This window comes from Xyrauchen texanus, chromosome 11 (assembly GCF_025860055.1).
Source record: "Xyrauchen texanus isolate HMW12.3.18 chromosome 11, RBS_HiC_50CHRs, whole genome shotgun sequence".
NCBI classification, from domain to species: Eukaryota; Metazoa; Chordata; class Actinopteri; order Cypriniformes; family Catostomidae; genus Xyrauchen; species Xyrauchen texanus.
Genome location: NC_068286.1, coordinates 44662576 through 44683133, shown reverse-complemented (window position 1 = coordinate 44683133; position 20558 = coordinate 44662576). Strand labels below are relative to the sequence as shown.

The following is a 20558-nucleotide window of genomic DNA, read 5'->3' as shown; positions in this document are numbered from 1 at the left end:
CTCTCTCTCCATCTTCCTCTAGCTTTCTCTCTCTCTCTCTCTGGGGTGAGGTTGAAGGTTTTTTAGGAGTTGGTGTGTGTGTGTCAACCTTGACAGATCAAAGTATGAGTCTCTGAAAAGAGGGATACCAACCTTTAACAAATCCCACTGTTATCATATATCCCCTACCGTCCCTCTCTAGCCCCCCCCACCCCCACCTTATTAAAAATGTCCTCTATCTTCCATTCAGAATATTCCACCGAATGAACATAGATAAAAATGACTGAACCGAAACTGGACAAGAAGTGAAAATATTAAACAGCAGAGGAAGTCTTTTCTTTCCTGATGACGTGAGCCTGATCTCATGAAAATTACGTGGCCGTGGCATCCTTTTTGTAAAATTATATTATGTTGTTCATTACACTATCAGGACTTATCGCATTTCATGTCCACTAAGTGGCGCTAAAAGCGAGTTTATACGGTTAATGCTTTAAATCAACAAAACCTACCTACCTCCCTCACCCTAAACCTTAAACCTGATCCTTACCGATATTATCATAAAAAGCAAATGCGACATGAAAAACGCAATTGGTAAAGCAACTACACAAATGTGTGGTGCTTCTGACACTTTTGGCTCACTTAGCATTATGTGAGGAAAACAACTAAAAGTCTGTGCTTAAAAACCAATAATTTGCCGGTTTACTTGTGATTTGTGTGAAAAGGAATACAATTAATTGTTGAAGCAACTCTAGGGAAACTGCCGCAATATGTACAACGAGCCACATACAAGGTATTTTGAAAAAAGTAGGTGTAGTAATGTCATTCAGTGAGACCAGGTTGGATGATTCCAGCCTGGTCTCATAGAATGACCGTTACTCTATATATTGAAGAATTAAAAAACAATACATTTGAACACTTGAATTACTGACCCTACATATACACACTTATTCCCATATGATTAGAGGTACGTCTAATCTGGTATCAACCTCATGTCGCTCGGATTTGGCGCCCCCCGCTGGACATTTCACTTAAAAACTGCAGCCAAATGTGTAATGAAACACGTCATTTCAGTTTTGCAAAAACGTTGAAATGCTCAAGTAAATTTCATGAGACCAGGCTGGATGATTCCCACAACGGATACAAACATCCTGTCTAAAACTGAAATGACCAAAAAAACTGCCTGAATTGTTCTGTTAAATTTAATAGAATAACAACTATAGCTTTGTACTATTTGGAAATGTGAATTCAGGTCATGGTTTTTGTATTTTCCTTCCATTTCTGAAGCTGTTACATTAAAGGAAGGATTTCTTTATTCATTCATGGGGTAAAGAGAACAATGTTTTGACCCCTCTGCCCCGTACCACAGGCCTCCTGTCTTTCTTTATTCTATTCCTCCTTTCCTCCACTCCTCCCCTATTCCTTTCCTCCTCTGTTCAGAGAGAATGGGCAGACACAATGCTTCTGTTCTAGAGGCCCCACAAGTCAAGTTCTCTTTTTCAGATCACTTCCCCTGGGTCAAAGGTCAGCACTGGGCTTTCCCAAACACACACACACACACACACACACACACACACACACACACACACACACACACACACACACACACACACACACACACACACTAAGCTATCCAAACCCTCTGTTAGTTCCCTTTCTGCTTGTGTGCAGCTGCAAATCATAGCGTCCTGCTTCACTAAACACACATTTTCTCTCCTCTCCCTTTTCAAAGGACATACATTTCTAGTATTACACAGACACGATTTAGCAAAGCACACAAAATACCTCTTTATTAAATTATTAAACTCTCTCTCTCACAAGCTCAGATGAATCCCAGCCTTTACCACACTCCTTAATATGTGCCTTGTACATCCTAACATTTACAATCAGCGTACTAGCTGCCCAACTATCAATCATGTAACTTTATGCTTTCAGCAAACCCATTAGAGTGCGCACCTCGCTGTGCGCACATGCACACTCACGCACACACTGCTAAATATCATAGTGCTGACCACCCGCAGTTTCACCATGTCAATTAAACACACAAATTCATTTAGTCGCCCCTCCCTCCCTGCTGGATATGATGTGATGTGTTGCATTAATTAAAGTGGCAGACGTCGGCCTAATTGGAGCTTGGATGAACGTTGATGTGTGGATGTGTATGTGTGTGTGTGTGTGTGTGTGTGTATATATATATATATATATATATATATATATATATATATATATATATATATATATATATATATATATATATATATATTAATGTGCTAAGCTAAGCCTGAAGCCATCTTACAAAGTTACACCATGTTTTGTTTTATCTAGAGTTTGCATTCATTAATTTTGCCTTGTGCACTTTATAGTATGATATAATATAAATGGCATCCAAGCATTTATTACCTGTCAAAAAATGTATTCTTCCTATTTTGAATGTGTAAAATTACTACATAGCCAAATGAAATTGTCAGCGCCGACTGTTGATGTCTGGCATTCTATGAAGTCCTATTGTGTGTGTAGGTGTGTATATGGGTGGCATCTGGAGTTCCCTCATGTACTGCAGGGGTCTGCCAAGCAATGGCTTTTTAATAGACACATGTGTGCAAACAAAAGCGCATGCACATCCACATGCACACGCTGTGCCTCCCCTGGATAGAGATGTTTATCAAAGACATGCCAGCGGTATCCAATCCCCCTCCTACTCTGATGCATCTGTCAATGTTCAGCAACTTCCATCTGTGCGCTGTGTGTATGTGAGTGCGTGTGCATTGAGGTGCTGGTGTGCACAGAAATGAAAGAAAGACGACGTTGAACACAGGATGTAATTGATTTTATTTCTGTAATTGCTGGTAGACAGAATGTCTCACTAGAGACTAAATGCCCTGTGTGAAATAACACTTCATACTAAAAATGAATGAAACAATCAAAGCCTATTCTTTTCCAATTTCCATTAAAAAGCACACTCACAGATATATAGAGATATGCACATGGACTTACTTTCATCTCTCTTTCGCTTGCTTGCATCGGCAGGTGAGCTAATTCCCAGAATCCCGCTGATGGAGTAGGAGGAGCCTGCCGTGTCACTGGTTACTGCAGACACCTGGGTAACTGCCACTGTAGAGGCTAGAAAGTTACAGAAAGGCTATAAAAACTACAGAGGCCTCTCCTACACTACAAGAGCATTGGTAAAACATTGAAAAAGGTCCCCGGTTGGACAGTTGCTAGGGGCCTCCCAAATCAAACTTAGCCCCTGTCTAAAGGCGCCAATATACTTCTAGCAAAATTGAAGAAAGAACAGGTGTGATGTCGAACAAAATCTGGCCAAAAAGAAAGGGATTTTGAGTTTTGTTGTGGTGGTTCGAAACACTCTGCCAGTGCAAACTGTTAAACCGGCTGTTTCACTGGCCATCTGTATGATTGTTCGCATAGAGACACTTTCCATTACCATATCATATTTTCATGATAAAATATAATAACAAATGGCAATATAATAGCCATGTATAGCATGTTAGCACGTTAGCATAAGCGCCATGAATGCAGAACATGACTTCACATTATCTAATGCCTATGTTTGGCATGACATATTTTAATGTTTTGTCAGCTGAATGATTGACACAAAGATATTAAACAGTCCAAACCAATGAACAGACTGTACTTTTATCCCACTTTTAGCCTAGTTTTCATCGTATTCATTACTTGCCTGCCTTAATCATAACCGACTTCCGTTTTGTTTATTTAATTTTGTGTTGTGGTAAAGTATGGTGCACCAACAACACCAAAGTCAAGCGTTTTATCCTCAGAGAGTTCACAAACTGATAAAACATACAGTTTGAACTGTAAGTCACTCTTAATGAAAGCATCTGCCAAATGCATATATACATATATTGTGTTTTATGTGATTTTAGCTCCTGACCATTTGAAGCTCCCAACACATTTGTCATTTGTTTGTGTAAAATTTGTTCTTGTATTTCTGTTTTTCCATTCATGGTTCTTGGCCTGGCATTTTTTCCTGCAAAAAGACCTTTCACCAATACCAGCTGTCACTTTATTCTGGCAATATGCTGCCGCCCAAGGATAAGACGCTAACAAGCTAACAGCTTTTCGACATGTCTGACTGTCTGTGAGGTCTTCGAGGTAGGGGATGAGGGCATTAAGTCTTCTCTCTGACATTCCGTCTCTCTCCTCTTTATCTCACTTCCTGTCAGCTGATGTACAGCCTGAGTGACAGTACAGTGGCCCCAAGGGGACACTAAGGTGTAGAGATCAGGCTAATCCCACATCCCAATAGACTGTGCAAAAATGGAGAAGGTGGGAAAAAAGAAAAACAAATCGCTAGAAAAGATAAACGCCTTTGCTCGCCCGTCGCTCTCGTATGCTAACCAGGTGGAAAATGTAATGAATGCATATCCCTCCATTTTTACTCTTGATTTATCATTTCAATTATCTGATTCTCTTATTCTTTCGTGCCTTTTTTCACCTCACGTCGAGGAATGGAAACCCGAAGTGAACGCTTTGTATTAAAAATCCCTAAATTTCAATTTTCCGCCTGAGTATGAGAACTATTTATCATCATAATCTGAGGGAGACGGTGAACTGGCAAGCGCTGTGCGTGTGAAATTAATTTAGATTAAGCGGCAGTGTGCGATTATGAAGATTACTGACAGAGAGACAAACACAATCCACTACTTTATTAACTGTTGACCAGAGTTTTCCTACTAAAACTGATCTCAGAGCACTATTGAAGACTCCCTTATAATAGTTAGGGGCAAAATTTGAGTGCCAAAAACAAGTCATAGAGCAGTGCCATAAATGCTTCTCCTTCAACAACATGGTAAAATGAAGAGCAAATGGAGACTTTTGTATAAGTCTTCTCCTTCTCAGAATTTTCCTTGATAAAAAGACCCTTGTAATTACATATTTGTCCACTAAATTACAGAAGAGACCTAAAAAATGTGACCATCTGTACTCATATTTGCCAGGATCCCAAAATCTGCAATCGAAAGTCAAAGATAAACTCAAACATTTCTTCTAAGACCTAATTAGGTGAGCTATGCTGTCCACATTAATTTGGTAGCTCTTTACTCTACATCAATAATTGTCTAATAAGTTTCTAGTTTTCTTCAACACAGGAATTTTGGAACAAACATTTGGAACAAAGTTTATACTTTCGGAGAACAATGATACACCATTATGTCCCCTTAGCTATAATAGAGCAACCTTTCAGCAATACCCCAAAAAAGGCAAAGGTTTTATCCTCCAAGGAAAGACGTTTTTGCACTATGATGCTGTGGAGGTTAGAGAGGATTTTGTATTGTGACAAAAGTCGATGTGAGGACCTGTCTGTCTTCATGGACAAGGGCAGCATTGGACATATAGGCTCTGATTTACTCAGATTTCAAATAGCGGTTGCTAATTTGCTTGTGCAATCCATCAAATTGCGTTTGTGCGTAAAACATTGAGCAAATAACCACACATGCAAATATTTTGGACACATCTTCCAAAATGAGGCTTTTGCATGTGGTACATTCACCACATGCGTGCTCACTTATACTAAAGCTCTCACTAAATACCATTTTGTTTTTATTCAATATGGCGTTTATTCATATAGATCTGTTTATTTATAGGATTATATGATATCATAATAAAATCCCTGCTATTTAGCAAGTGTTAGAGTCATGCATGAGAATATACATGTAGGACACTCTTCACCTTAATTTATAATTCACAAAGAGGAAAATACAATACTATGCACACTTTAAGCCACCGCGCAACTTAAAAGGCTGCACGGAAGAAAAGTTGCACTCTCTGCTCCTTTCTCGGGAGCCAGACACACTTGTTCGATTAACTGGTGTGCACTGTGCGGCCCACTTCAATCGAGCACTGGATAGAAACACCAACTGTAAATCTTTTGCTATATTTCGTCAGTTTTTTTAGAGTTGGAGTTGTATGTCATCAATTGGTGTTCTTTGTATTCTCCATTCTCAAAGTGTCTATTTTACCACAATGACTTTCATTCATATTCATTGTTATCACAGTTTACGCTTCTAAAAGGACTTTTAGGCTTGATAAATTATGCGCATCTGGAGGCACGCCTCTAAATTTCATATTAATTTCCGGAAAATTGCCAGGACGTGCTAATTTGCTAGTTTGCACATGTTTTATACAAAGAAAACCTGATGGCACTTATACACTGCAAGTTACGGTTGGACTTGACTTGACTCTACTTGCTTTACTTTTCTGAGCTTGCATTTCCACCGCAGTTTAGTGCCTCCTCAACGTGGGTGGGATTATAGGCTGATCGTCATAGTTGCGCTGCCTCTTCTGCCGTGACATCATTTTAAACACGACACAAAACAATAAACAATAACACGATCGCTAGCTGTTAGCTACTAGCTCATTGTGCTGCATAAAGCAGTTGTTGCATGGTGATTTTACACAAGTGTTAAATTGGCCTGGATGTTTTAGAACAGAGTCTAGAGTTAACGTAACAAAACGTACCATCCTCCATCGTGGACTCCAGTCCAGGGCGCTGTCCCTCCCATTGCTCACCGGTCTAGATAGTGTCCAATTGGTCAAACCACTTCCACTTTTCCCTAGATGGTTCTGTAGTCACTTTTAAGTTTTTTTTTACTTTTCCCTATGCTGTTAGTAGGTCCGGTGGTAGCCGTGTGCGGCCAACAGCTGAGACACTTCCTGAAAGACTTTTTCGTCTGCCCCTTGTTTATTGACCATGGCGTGGTTTTGCGCACAGACATTTCTTTTTACAATTCGAAAGTCGTGTGAACAAATGATACTGCTATTGCTGTAGCTAACTTTAAAACTAGCAGGTTAATGTCCCGTGTCGCAAATCCAGTGGCTCTGGTAGTGACGATTCTCTCTGACCAGTCAGTGATCTGCAGGGTTTTAACGTCACATTTAGTATCGGCTTGGCTCGCTTGGAATCGTGTCGAGTTGTACCGTGCAATGGCAAAGCCCCATTAGTTTGTCAGGGCCATAGTAAACTACTGGTATGGTCACTGCACGCATTTCGGCAGCACATCCGCTGTTTTCAGATTGATCTCACAGTGAAAATGGAAACAGTAGGTTGACTTTTTACCAAAATGCGAAACACTGCTCCCAGTGGTACTGCTCTAAGTTGTATTCAGCTATCCAGGATGCTATACAGTGAAGAGGAATTCATATTTTATAAACTGTGTACCTCCCAACCCCCAAACCTAAACCAAACCATCAGCGGACTAAAATGAAATGCTAGAATGTAGCCTCCGAATGATGACTTCCTGGTTTCAAGACGGAATCTGAAACCGGTTCTCCAACACTGCTGATGCGATGCACTTCCTGTCGCACCACAGGGGATGGAAAACATGCTGGAGCCAATGTTAAAGTGACTTATAGGAGATGTCACTTGTGAGTCGGCATAATGTGGCTAGTCCGAGGGTACCAGAACTCTCGGAAATAATATTCCTGTTTGATCATGTTGCTATGTTATAACCCTTCATAGCCTGCAGAAATCTTGGGGGGACCTTTACAATAGGCAAACAAGGTTTACTATATCAGATACTGATGACTGAAGGATCATTACAGTGGAAGTTGAAGGCATCAATGAGAGTGAGTGACTTGAGTCAGTGTTCTAAGAGAAGTGTTACCCTTACCTAAGTTATGGGCAGAGATAGCTGATTGGCCAGGTGACTGCTGGACTTTAGTGCGAATGATCCTGCAGCAAACAAAGAGAAAAGGGCATTACTGACCTTACTTTGCGTGTGCGTGTGTGTGTGTGTGTGTGTGTGTGTGTGCGTGTGTGTGTGTGTGTGTGTGTGTGTGTGTGTGTGTGTGTGTGTGTGTGTGTGTGTGTGTGTGTGTGTGAGAAGTGGCTCGTGCAGGCTGACATGGCAGCATAGTCTCACACTTCCTGCATGGCTGCTCAAGCAAAGCACCTTTCCCCTCTCATCTTCCTCCCTCTCTCTCTCTCTCTCTCTCTCTCTCTCTCTCTCTGAGAGGGGTTGTCATTGTACACATGCTGTTGAACCAGTGAGCTGGACACCCCTCATGAATATGTGTTTCTTTTACTCCACTAACTCAGTCCCTTTATTTTCTTTTTTTTCCTTCTCTCTCTATTCTCCTTCTTCCATGCCTTGTTCAATCCATCTTCAAATCCACTGATGAACTTTTTATCAAATTCATAATGATTTGCAAACACATATGCACAACACACCCATACATTTTATGCACATTATATAAGTAACACAATGGCACACACAAATTCAGAATCACACACACACCCACACCTGTTGATTGAGCTGACGCTGGGCACACTGTCATTGTCACACACTCTCTCTGCCAGTAGTCTGTCTCGGATCTCCCAGGCAAACATGGTGGGGTTTTGGCGTTTGTAATCAGCGATTTTGTCGACGACTTTGGGTGTAGCAACCTTTGGTTTGGAGCCTCCAATCACCCCTGGTCTGATGCTGCCTGTCTCATAGTACCTGTCGAGCAGTTAGATAGAGAGCTGTGTGTCATCTGGCAAGATAAGCAGAAAGTTAGAACATACTCATTCATATCGCATTTCACTTTCTCCCCAAAAACGCAATTATCACATTTATTTTGAGACAAAATACATATTTGTTATTTTCAGTTTTGTTCAAGGTTCATGCTCACATTAACGGATCCAATCACAATCCAAGTTGATATTTGTTTATAAAATACTTGACATGCCAAATGTGATTAAAATTAACAGAAAATGTTGCACCTTTTCTGAAGTGGTTATTTTTGAATAAGCATTATCTTCATTTCTTACTCAAAAAGGCATCTTTCTGTCCTGAAGGTATTTGCATAAGTTGACAAATTTTGCCCTCTTATTATAGCCCCTATATCACCATCACTGTTACCAACCGCCCAGGGGGTCTTTACCCCAAGTGTCGCCACTTTTCATTATTTTTTATTATTAGTATAAGTTATCCATTCAATAATAAGAAATGCAATTTTTCCAATCTTGATAGACTTTGCGACCTAGTAGTTTTCTCTCAATTTTCTCTATTCTATATATATTCTCTAAATGTTGTTTGGATAATCCACACTCAAAGCTGTTGTGAAATAAACCCACACCTGTGACACTGGTGGCCAAAAGTTTGGAATAATGTACAGATTTTGCTCTTATGGAAAGAAATTGGTACTTTTATTCACGTATATATTGAATAAATATATATAGTATAGTATACATATACTTTATACATATATATATATATATATATATATATATATATATATACTGTATATATACATTCAAGTGGCATTCAATTGATCACAATGTGTCAGTCGTATAAAATACAGTCAGGACATTAATAAAATGAAAAATAACTATTACAACTATTACTATTACTCCTTAAACTACTTCAAAGATTTCTCATCATAAAATCCACGTGCAGCAATGACAGCTTTGCAGATCCTTGTCAGTCTAGCTGTCAGTTTGTCCAGATACTCAGGTGACCTTTCACCCCGCAATTCCTGTAGCACTTGCCATAGATGTGACTGTCTTGTTGGGCACTTCTCACGCACCTTACAGTCTAGCTGATCCCACAAAAGCTCAATGGGGTTAAGATCCATAACACTCTTTTCCCATTATCTGTTGTACAATGTCTGTGTTTCTTTGCCCACTCTAACCTTTTCATTTTGTTTTTCTGTTTAAAAAATGGCTTTTTCTTTTTTCTTTTTTTAACCCAAATTCTTTCTTTTAATTTGGAATGTCCAATTCCCACTACTTAGTAGGTCCTCGTGGTGGAGCGGTTACTCACCTCAATCCTGGTGGCGGAGGACAAGTCTCAGTTGCCTCCGCTTCTGAGACGTCATTCCACGCATCTTATCACGTGACTCATTGTGCATGACACCGCGAATAGTCACAGCATGTGCAGGCTCATGCTACTCTCCGCGATCTTCACACAACTTACCACGCACCCCATTGAGAGCGAGAATCCCTAATCATGACCACGAGTAGGTTACCCCATGTGACTCAACCCTCCCTAGCAACCGGGCCAATTTTGTTGCTTAGGAGACCTGGCTGGAATCACTCAGCACACCCTGGATTCGAACTTGCGACTCCAGGGGTGGTAGTCAGCGTCCTTTGCAATTCTTCCCATAAGGCCTGCACCCCTGAGTCTTCTCTTTACTGTTGTACATGAAACTGGTGTTGAGCGGGTAGAATTCAATGAAGCCGTCAGCTGAGGACATGTGAGGGGTCTATTTCTCTAACTAGATACTCTGATGTACTTATCCTCTTGTTGAGTTGTACATCTGGCCTTCCACATCTCTTTCTGTTCTTGTTAGAGCCAATTGTCCTTTGTCTTTGAAGACTGTAGTTACACCTTTGTATGAAATCTTCTCTTCTACAATTTCAAGCATTGTATAGCCTTCATTCCTCAAAACGATGATTGACTGATAAGTTTCTATAGAAAGCTGTTACTTTTTTGACATTTTTGACCTAATAGTGACATTAAGACATGCCAGTATTTACACAAAGACAGTGTTAAGCTTCATTTAATGAACCAAATAGCTTTCAGAAGTGTTTTTGATAAAATGGCAAGTGATTTTCTAGAACCAAATTAGCAATTTAGCATGACTACTCAAGGATAAGGTGTTGGAGTGATGCTGCTGTCTACATTTGATCAAAAATTACTTTTTTTAAATAGTGATGGTGCTGTTTTTTACAGCAGTAATGTCCTGAATATACTTCGTGATCAGTTGAATGCCACTTTGTTGAATTAAAGTACCAAGTTCCTTCTGAAGCAGCAAAATCTGCACATTATTCCAAACTTTTGGCCACCAGTGTATTCCATATTAATGTGTCAAGTTGCCATGTTGCTTGGCACCCATAGACAACCTACAGTTAGGCTAATTAACTATATTAAATACAACTTTTAATTAAACATTGGTGTCTTTTGTCATAATGTTGTTACAGCCATTGGATCAGCCACGAGAACCTTTGCAATGTTGTGATTTTACCATGTTTAAGAGGATTGAAGGCACTCCGCTTCTAAGAACAACCTTTACCCATGGTACAATCACTCTAACACATAGCCTCTTGTGACTTACTGCTATAGTAAAGCACATAAACATAAACCAAAAGCCCAGTCCCTACAGCACAGACATGAAAAGTAAACTGAAATGTGCACGCAGGAAATTCCCTCATTAACACACAAGCAGAGTTAGTCATACGCCTTATTTACTCAAACCTCACTTGCAGCCCACATATTAGCGTGTTTTCTGCCTGAGCAGAAAGAGGGAAGGGAAGATATTACCGCACACACACAGACAGACACACTCAGAGGGCTGCAGTAACGGTTGAGTGAGCTGGACTGTGGCTGGGGGAAGAGGGTTGAGGCAAAAGAGAACAATGAGAAACACATTTTTTAATATAGCTAAAGGCTCTAGCTCTAATCCACACCTTTATCCATTCAAATTCTGTCCTCCCCCTTAACCCCTTCCTCCCTCTCTCCATCGCTTTCCTCCTCACTCTCTCTCTCTCTCAGTCCCTCCACCCATCCCTCCCTCCTCAGGAGACGTATGGTGCCAGTGTCATTTTGATGCAAATGTAAAATGTGATGAATCTTTTCTTTTTTTTTGACACTGAAAGAAAGACTGTGCTTTGACTTTGGCTTCAGTGTGAGATTTCAGAATTTTTGAATTTCAACATGTCTTGTGTGAAAGGAAGCGCTGAGTCAGCCTCAAGTTGAGCTAATGCCAGAGGGACTATCAACCCAACGGCCTATCAGTGTACATATATTCTACAATTCAAGAAACTGAGATATAATATGCATCAAGCATTTTGATGAAAGAATATAATGAGGGTTTGAAGGCGTTTTCTGGCAGAACTTACAGGCCCCACTGTTTGAAAGCAATAGAGGACATTAAGCTTATTTCCCAGGCAAATATCAAGCCACGTTCTGGATAAAATAGCAGGCAAAAGAGATTTTCAGTCCAGAACAAGGCAAAATCTGTGAGTGGGAAACTAATCCATGGTGTTCGAATGCACTGACTACAAACACATTTGGCCAATATTACTCACCAATACACTGTTATAGCAATAAGAGATGGTCATTTAACATCTCCATGAGTTCCAGTCATTTGGCCTCTATGTAGCGACAAACATGACTAGTCACGTTCACCAACAGCTGCAAGACTCATTCACTCTATTCTTACAGTATATTATACAGATCAAAAGCTGCTGTATATGAGAACGTTTCAAGCAGCTTGAGAATGAGTAGTTCTAATATACATACATATATATGGATAACCCTCAAATCTTTTTCCTGCCATTTCTTTTTATAAATGGCCACTTTACACTGGTTTGCTAAAATTAAGACTGCTTCACTTGATAATAAAAGATAATCTAGTGTGTGAAATTCTCTTTAACCCGTGGTTTATCCGAGAAGCGCTTTTTAAGCACTAAACGCACTTCCCATTTTTGTGCCATTAATGTAGAAACACCAACTGAAGAAACTGATTTGACAGAAACTGTATAGATTCATATTAAAACTATAAAAGTTTTAGAATTACAAAGGCAGTTTTAATTATAGATTTTAAACGTTTAGGCTACTGATTTCACCCCCCCCACCCCCATAACAATATGCTAGGGTTTGTTTTATAAAAACCTAGTTACACTGACCTATTCAGTTGAGAACTATCCATGGTCAAACCTGTAAAATCAAGGACTTTAAAGTCTGGACCTTGCTGAATTATGGGCCAATCTATCAGTTTTTACCTGTATAAAATCTATTGTTCTAATGCTCTTGTGGGTGAATATCTTGTTCAGATATTCCATGAGATGACTAAAATCAACTTTTAAAACATAAAAAGTTAATTTTTTTGTGTGATATGGGCGTGAAACGATCGTCTGTGTTCCACAACTGCTTTCGGGTCCTTGAATAACATATAACGTGCAAGTAAGGGCAGCCGGTGGAGTTTCTGGTGTTCTGGGTAAGTTGGTGCCCTAATGCGTAGTATGCGTGCGTATAGGGAGCAGCGGTACTGATGTACACATAGTATATACTCTTTCCAAATGTATATATGTGACATATCCTTAAAGTAACAGTTTGAGAAGGATCAAGATCATGTGTGTCTGTTCAAGTGTTTGACTGTTTGTCAGTCCTATGGAACAGTGATTTTATCAAATGGTAATACAATGGAACTTTGATACCATGGTACCGAGTAATGACCATATACATGTACCATGGTATTTACATGTTTCTACACAGTAACTCAGTTAATACATTTTCCATGGGTTTACCATGGTACCATGTATCAACAAGCTGCTGCTTTACATTCCTTTATGATAAGCTGAACTCACCTGCCCAGTATCTTGCTGACACAGCCGTGGCTGACCCGAAGCTGGCGGGAGATGTCACATGGGCGTACACCCTGATGGGCCAGCTCCACTATCCTTTGCCTCACCACGTCAGGCAAGGGCCGCCCATTAACAAACACACCACCCAGCTGATTCACCCCTCCATGCCCTGCAGACACAGACAGCAATATAAGGAAATGGATCAAATGTACCTTAAAGCTGAAGCATGTAATTTCTGTGACACTAGCGTTTCCAAACGGTATTGATTTCCAATCAGATTGGAACTAACCATCGGTCTAACCAACAGATAGTCCTGCCCATGTAGTTACGCTATTGGTTAAGCCAATGTTGCAGTGTCGGGCTTGACGGGCTGCTCAAACAAACTGATTCATGTTTGAAAGTGCCACAGAGCTGCAGTGTTTACACTTTCCAGGAGAAATCAACCTATGAATGGTTTACGTATAGTTGAATCTTCATATTAAACTGGGATAGGGGAAAGTATTTTAACATTGAAAATATGTCACACATCGGCTTTACATACAAATGTTGTTTGTTTTGATTCCTTATTAATATTTAATATTTTTGGACACATAGTGAGCAAAATGTGTTGCTGTCTCATCTTGATGTGTGTGTCTCGCTCTCTTTGACCTCAAGGTTACAATTACCGGTGTGCAGTGTCTTCCTCTCCTATTTAACATATCTGCCCCTGCTGGTCACCTAGAGAACTACACATGACCTCCCTAGTCAAGTTTGTAGCTGTAGCTGTAACTGTCTTTGTGTGTCTTTTTTGCAAAGTGGGTGGTGGGATTAGACTACTGGATACAGCACAATTTTATTACAGTCTACAGACATTTTGTCTGTCCCCATGAGGAAAACAGCTTATAAATCATACTAAATTATGTTTTTTGAAAATGTAAAAATGCAGAATGTTTTCTGTGAGGGTTAGGTTTAGGGGTAGGGTTAGGTTTAGGGGATAGAATATAAAGTTTGTACAGTATAAAAACCATTATGTCTATGGAAAGTCCCCATAAAACATGGAAACACTACATGTGTGTGTGTGTGTGTGTGTGTGTGTGTGTGTGTGTGTGTGTGTGAAAATGATAGTGAAAGAGAGAAAAGGCAGCAGTGTGGATTAAACGAAACAAGCTATTCAGATGTGATCTGTCCAAGAGTTTTGCTCGTTTCTTCTGCAAATACGTTTGGCTTATAAATCGAAGTGTTCCTAGCGCTTTGATTGATTTTGTTGGCAGGTTCCGTTTAGAAATAGCGAAAGCGGCTGAAAGACATTCATGCTCTCCCATCCAGAAAATAAACCCGATTAGAGACGCTGCTCCATTACGATCCACTATCGGCCGCAGTGGACAACTCCGATTAAACTCCTCATAACAGAGCGAACCAAACGCCAGCAAAGTGATGTGACATAACAAACAGGTTCTTGGAGAGAGAGAGAGAGAGAGAGAGAGAGAGAGAGAGAGAGAGAGAGAGAGAGAGAGAGAGAGAGAGAGAGAGAGAGAGAAAGAGAGAAAGAGAGAGAGAAAGAAAGAAAGAAAGAAAGAAAGAAAGAAAGAAAGAAAAATCTGGGAGGGACAATTTGGCAATTGGCAAGAGAAACATTTGAGAAAATATTTCATCAAAAGTTTTGATCCGAAAATTGGAAAAACTGCCTTTTATATTGTTAAGAAAAAATAATATATATATATATATATATATATATATATATATATATATATATATATATATATATATATAGGCCTATATATAAACATAATTCATTGGTAGCCTACTAAACGTTTAGTATTTCTTTATGCAGTATTCCTTCATATGGTGTTTAGCCTATAATCCTAAATCAGTGTTTTATATAGTGTTTATAAAGTGTCCTTCGTAAGCTTTTTTTCTATTATTTGAAACAAATAAAACATATTTTACAGCTCACTCAATTTAGAACGGGTCATAACCTATTATCATTCGTTCTTTCATTTAAATGATGTCATTGTTATTATTATTATTAATATTATTATTATGATTATTACTCATTAAATATGTAAATCAGGTAAAATGTGACATAATAATAAATAAAAAATGAAATAAATGCAGATGTTTATGTTAACCTTTTACAACAATCAATCAGGAAAACTCAAATAAGAAAAAAATAATAAATAACACCGAATACAGAAAAACAGCAGAACAAGATGAACCTTTTCAGAAATTCAAGCAAAATCTATTTTTTTTCGATCTTTTATAACCTTAATATGAACTCGGAACAAACTTGAGAAAAAATTAACGTCCGATGCGTTTACAAATCTCTCGCAAAATCCATTGAATACAATAAACTATTATTATATTTTATTCATCTTAGCCTCAGATATTTTCTATAATACAGGTAAAGCTAAGTACTCTATAGCATAACATTGTAACCAACTGGTGGCCTGATAACAACCGGATAACATGTAGTTTTTGCACCAGAGGTGGCTTAACTTATACAGGTTACACTTGTTATGATCACACATTTTTATCTGTTAAGCTGAATAGACTGTTTTCTGAAAAACACAAGGATGCGTTTAAAACATTATGACCCAAACTGTCCTAAATGCCAAAAATCAGTGGAGTTGTTTCTTTCTGAAACAGTCTCACAAGGTTCGTGTCATACCGTTGGACATTTTCGGTGAAATCGTTTTACCCCGCGGATTGTGTTGAGAAATTGTGGAAGAGAGGAAACGTGATTCGTTCTAGCCTCAGGAATGTGTATACATCTAATTCACCGTTTCATTCACCGTGCCAATTGATGTCATTTCAAATACGTGCGCGCGCGCGCGCGCCTGTGTGTGTGTGTGTGTGTGTGTGTGTGTGTGTGTGTGTGTGTGTGTGTGTGTGTGTGTGTGTGTGTGTGTGTGTGTGTGTGTGTGTGTGTGTGTTTGTGTTTGAGGTTTTATTCATCGACGAAGAGAAACGAGTGCGAGAAAGGAGCGAAAGAGAGACAGATGGGAGCGAGAATGAGATCAGTTGCATTTCCAGAGGAGCCTAATATGTATTAAGACGCAAGAATATTTTGACAAATTTAAACGCTTAATTTATTTTATTTTCTTTCTTTTTTGTGTGCAATTAATTAATAAATATTCATCCAAATTAAAACAACTAAGTTTCAAGTTCTTATGGGCCTCTTGGTCACTGCGTATTGCTAATTTATAATGGAGTGAAATGTGTTGCACGATGTTTACGCCTGTAATTGTTCGTTGGAAACAGCAAGACAAAGAATAAGAAATAAGTTGGAAAGAGAAAGGGGGCCCTGGCCCCTGATGCACTGGTATCTTGGGGCACCACTAGTGTCCGCCATGTCACGAATGAGTGACCACACAACTCTCCACCACATTGAGCAACTTCAGCTTTCGTTTTAACCGCACAAGTGGCTTGTTTACAGCCACCCTCAAGCAACGTTTTTAAATGTTAGGGTGCCTGTTTGCCATCCTCAGATATACGGTTCAAGTTCAGTTTGCGTCCTCTGGCTACTGGCCTTGGCCACGATCTCTTTCCCCGCAGGGAATTTCAAACAGAAGGCTAAAGCTCCAACAAAGCAAGCAAAGCAAATAATAATAATAACTGGCCAAAAATAGCAACAAAAAACCTTCACCATTGGCCTATATAAGAAATTGTATTATTATTTTTGTATTGTTGCTTTCTTCTTCGTTGTTTTAATTTACAAGCAAGCAATAGAGCACATAGTGCTTTGTCCTCATCTTTAATTAACGCATTGTTATTCTATAACTATACGCAGAATATGACCTGTGCAACAATAACATCAAACTTGAAAGCAGTTATCTTGAAAGTGGAGTCCGTAAACTTACTGTGCATCGCTGCAAAAGGATCGTGTTTGCAGTGGATTTCCATCGGTTAGTTGAACAGGCCTTCCCGTTAAAAAACTCTTCTTTACTCACAATCTTTAATGTCCTGTTCTTGTTCTTTTAAAGGTTCGTGCGTGCGTCTGTTGTCTGTCTGATGTTTCTGCAGTTTAAACTGTTTCGAAGTCCAAAAAACTTTGGCTTAAATAGACAGTTTAATCTGAAGAAGACCTAAGGTCATCCGTAAAAGTAAATATGCAAATATGTTTGTGTGAATTTTTTTTTTGGGGGGGGAGGGGTATAAAAATTAAAAATAAAAGATCATAAATAATAATTGATCTTATCCATCATTAATATGTCAAGCAAAAAATGGAAATAGGTGGTCTGAGCGTAACCCTGCAGGGTCACAAAACTGCTTTTGCGGCCCAGCATCCAGTGTGAACTCCCTCTGATGGACATCAGTGACCGAGAGGATTCATCAGAAACGAATTTAGCAAGGAAAGCCCAGAAATGTATTGCTTTTGTCTAAGAGTCGTTCTTAAGCTTTAAATAAAAATATAAAAGTCTTCCAAGCAGATCTATCTTGACATCCTCGCTCCAATGACCGTGACCCGTGAAATGTGACCGCGCACTGGCGGAGCGCTGTGAACCGTCGGGGATCTGTAAAATCCTGGTTAGGTTTAGGTTTCTGAGAATCCAAACATTTCCTTATTTTCAACCTATCTTCACATGAATGTGATTTCCTTGCATCTTGATCTTCTAACGCCTCAAAACATTCCCTCAAACCTTCTTTATTCGAAAAATGCACAGATAACTCCGACAGGAGGAAGGTCCCCGAACAATCGACATATGACCGTGGAAGTATGAAATTAAAAAGTGCATCGTATGAAACCCGAATCAAAATGTTTGCCAAAGTTAAATAGGAAATGAAAACCAGCCTTTGAACTTGCCCAAGAAATTGTCCAAGAAAAAGAGTCTTTATCAAGTTTTGCAATGGTCAAGATGTGCGTAAAAATCCACAAAAAGTATCAGATGGTTGATACTGTAGTGTAATTAGTCTTGGTCATGGAGAGAGGGACGCAAATTATATCCGCCGAACGGTGTTCCTCCAGTGTGAACGCTCCGTCGGCGAGGTGCTGTGCGTTTGCGGCGAGTCTCCGTCCTTGCCGCGCTATCACTGAACGAGCGCACAGCGCGTTTCAGAACCTCCTCTCTTGTGGACAGCGCCAAAGCTACAGCGCTCTGAATCTACTCCAGCGCCTGCGAGAAACTGTCAATCAAGATGAGTCTACCTATCCGGGCAATGCACCTCTGCCGTCACCATCTCCCTGAGTTGCGCTCAGATAAAGACGACACCGATTGGCTAACACTGACCCTGTGTGAAAGTGACGCGCTGTCCCAGTTGTGCGCTGACAAATAGGGAGTCTTGAATCGTAAGTAGCTCTCGGCTGATCGCTGATCCCATATTTAATTTCAATTAAGGGTGAAAAAATGTATAGATATTTAAATATCCGTTTGTACTCACTCATCTAAATAATAAATAGTTCATAATTAGCTGATGCTCCAAAATTGAGACTGAATTTCCCATTGGCTAATGCATTAATATTACTTTTGAACACATTTGCCACATTTTCATAAATGCAGAGAAAACAAACGAAATAATACTTTCACACTCAGTTTCGTGCTCTATTTGCATGTCGTTTTAGATGATATCGTAGCCTACAGTTGCTTGTGCAATTGCGAGTGCAGTTTAGTGTGTTTCTGGTCCATTTTAAAACGCCCAAAATAGTTGTTAATGGTTTTAATGCATTTTTGCTACAGTTAGAATGCGGTGTAGCCTATTCATCATTTTATATATATATATATAAGTCGATTACATGATTCGTTGTTGTTCATGAGCTTCTATAAAAGATTAATCCCATTTATTTTTATTTCAGGAACAATGGCCGTCACGTTACCAGTGTTGTTCTTGAACGAACGATTGTTTTCATGGCAGATAATTTTCCATTACCATGATGCAGCAAGTGATGTTAAGTTTAGTTTGTTTGGTAAGTGTGCTTTCAAATCTAATTGTTTGTTGGCAAGCACATCAGTGTAAAACAACAATAAATAACAAATATTAAATTGGCATTAAAAAGCGAATAAGAGGTTTCTGAACATAATTTAACATTGAACTTATTTATTTATTTCTTCGTTTGTTTGTTTATTTATTTATTTATTTAATGCCAGAAAAAGCCATACCTTAAACTTATTCGATTCCTAAATAAAGTCTGTATGATTGGAGCCATATTTGCACAATAATCGACTGCTTATTCGATTGAGTGATTGTTCTACCGATTCATATATCAATTTATTTCATTCCTTTATTTATTTGTACACACACACACACACACACACACACACACACACACACAAAGTGTGGGTTGCTTCCAAATGCTGCACATGAATAAAAGGACATCGGTAATTGTTTCCAAAGGTTTTACATTCTGTGATCTGAGATGTTACTTTGATTACATATCGTTAAAATAACACTTTCAACTTTTCTATGAATCTGTTCTAATTTGATAAAGGCCTATTTAGATCATTTTTAGTTCATCATAAATCGACAAGTCAGATTCTACACTTACAGATCAAGGACACAACAATCTTACGTGCCTGTGTGGATATGCTTATAGCATTTGGATCACTAAACGTTAGTCCTATATATATTTATATTATTTTTCAAGCGCTTGAGAAAAATCCGTGATATTTATATTTGTTTTTGGCAAAATGTTGAAAGAGATCTCTGCGTCTTGTGTGCCATCAGTGCCACGAGAGGGCGACCCTTTTGTTCGTGTGAAGAACGAGCTCGACCACGTCAGCAGCCACAAACGCACTCACACAGTAACCCAAAGTAGCCTAATTAATTGTAGAAGTGTATTAAAGTTAAAATAAAGATATGCCTATTTGCATATATTTACATTTATGATATGATATATAATTAAAACATTATCTAGTTACTCAGGCCCATACTATGAAGTTAAATGTATGATTATCAGTAACCTTTTAATGATTATGACCTTGCAGGCTTGCTTTCAGAAGACACACCTCTCTTACAGAGCACACCCCTCTCAGAGTTTCATTTGATGTATTACAATGTGTCAGAAGTGCTGTAGGGATGATTGGTAGCCCGTGAAAGTCAAACACGGCCCGCAAAAAAATGAAATAAAAATTATACATAGGCTATATATTATGACATTATGACCATTTATAGATTGCAACAACTTTAGACTTATTTTAAGCCCTCTGTCGGTTTTATAGAATCCATTTTCCCCTAATTTTGCCATTTTCATCTGAGGCCTTGTAAAATGCTCATAAATGCCTATATTCTGCATTTTTAGTGTAATATTGGATTTGAATGGTTCCTCAGAAGAAAATGTCCG

At 39.0% G+C, this 20558-nt stretch overlaps 1 protein-coding gene across 4 annotated transcripts in view; it reads right to left on the bottom strand.

Moving 5' to 3' along the window:
- LOC127652012 (paired box protein Pax-5-like) overlaps positions 1-20558 on the bottom strand; it is a 57321-nt gene that overhangs the window by 35009 nt on the left and 1754 nt on the right. For 3 of the 4 annotated variants that reach the window (XR_007971647.1, XM_052138074.1, XM_052138076.1), the window contains exons 2-5: positions 13307-13472; positions 8256-8453; positions 7623-7684; positions 2971-3096 (exon numbers count right to left, since the gene is read on the bottom strand). Coding sequence is in view for 3 of the 4 variants with exons in the window: in XM_052138074.1 (XP_051994034.1) it covers positions 2971-3096; positions 7623-7684; positions 8256-8453; positions 13307-13472 (552 nt within the window). In the remaining variant the exon portion in view is untranslated. Of the gene's footprint in view, positions 1-2970; positions 3097-7622; positions 7685-8255; positions 8454-13306; positions 13473-17142; positions 17449-20558 lie in introns of those variants that run through there. The other variant, XM_052138075.1, reaches the window with a different exon arrangement.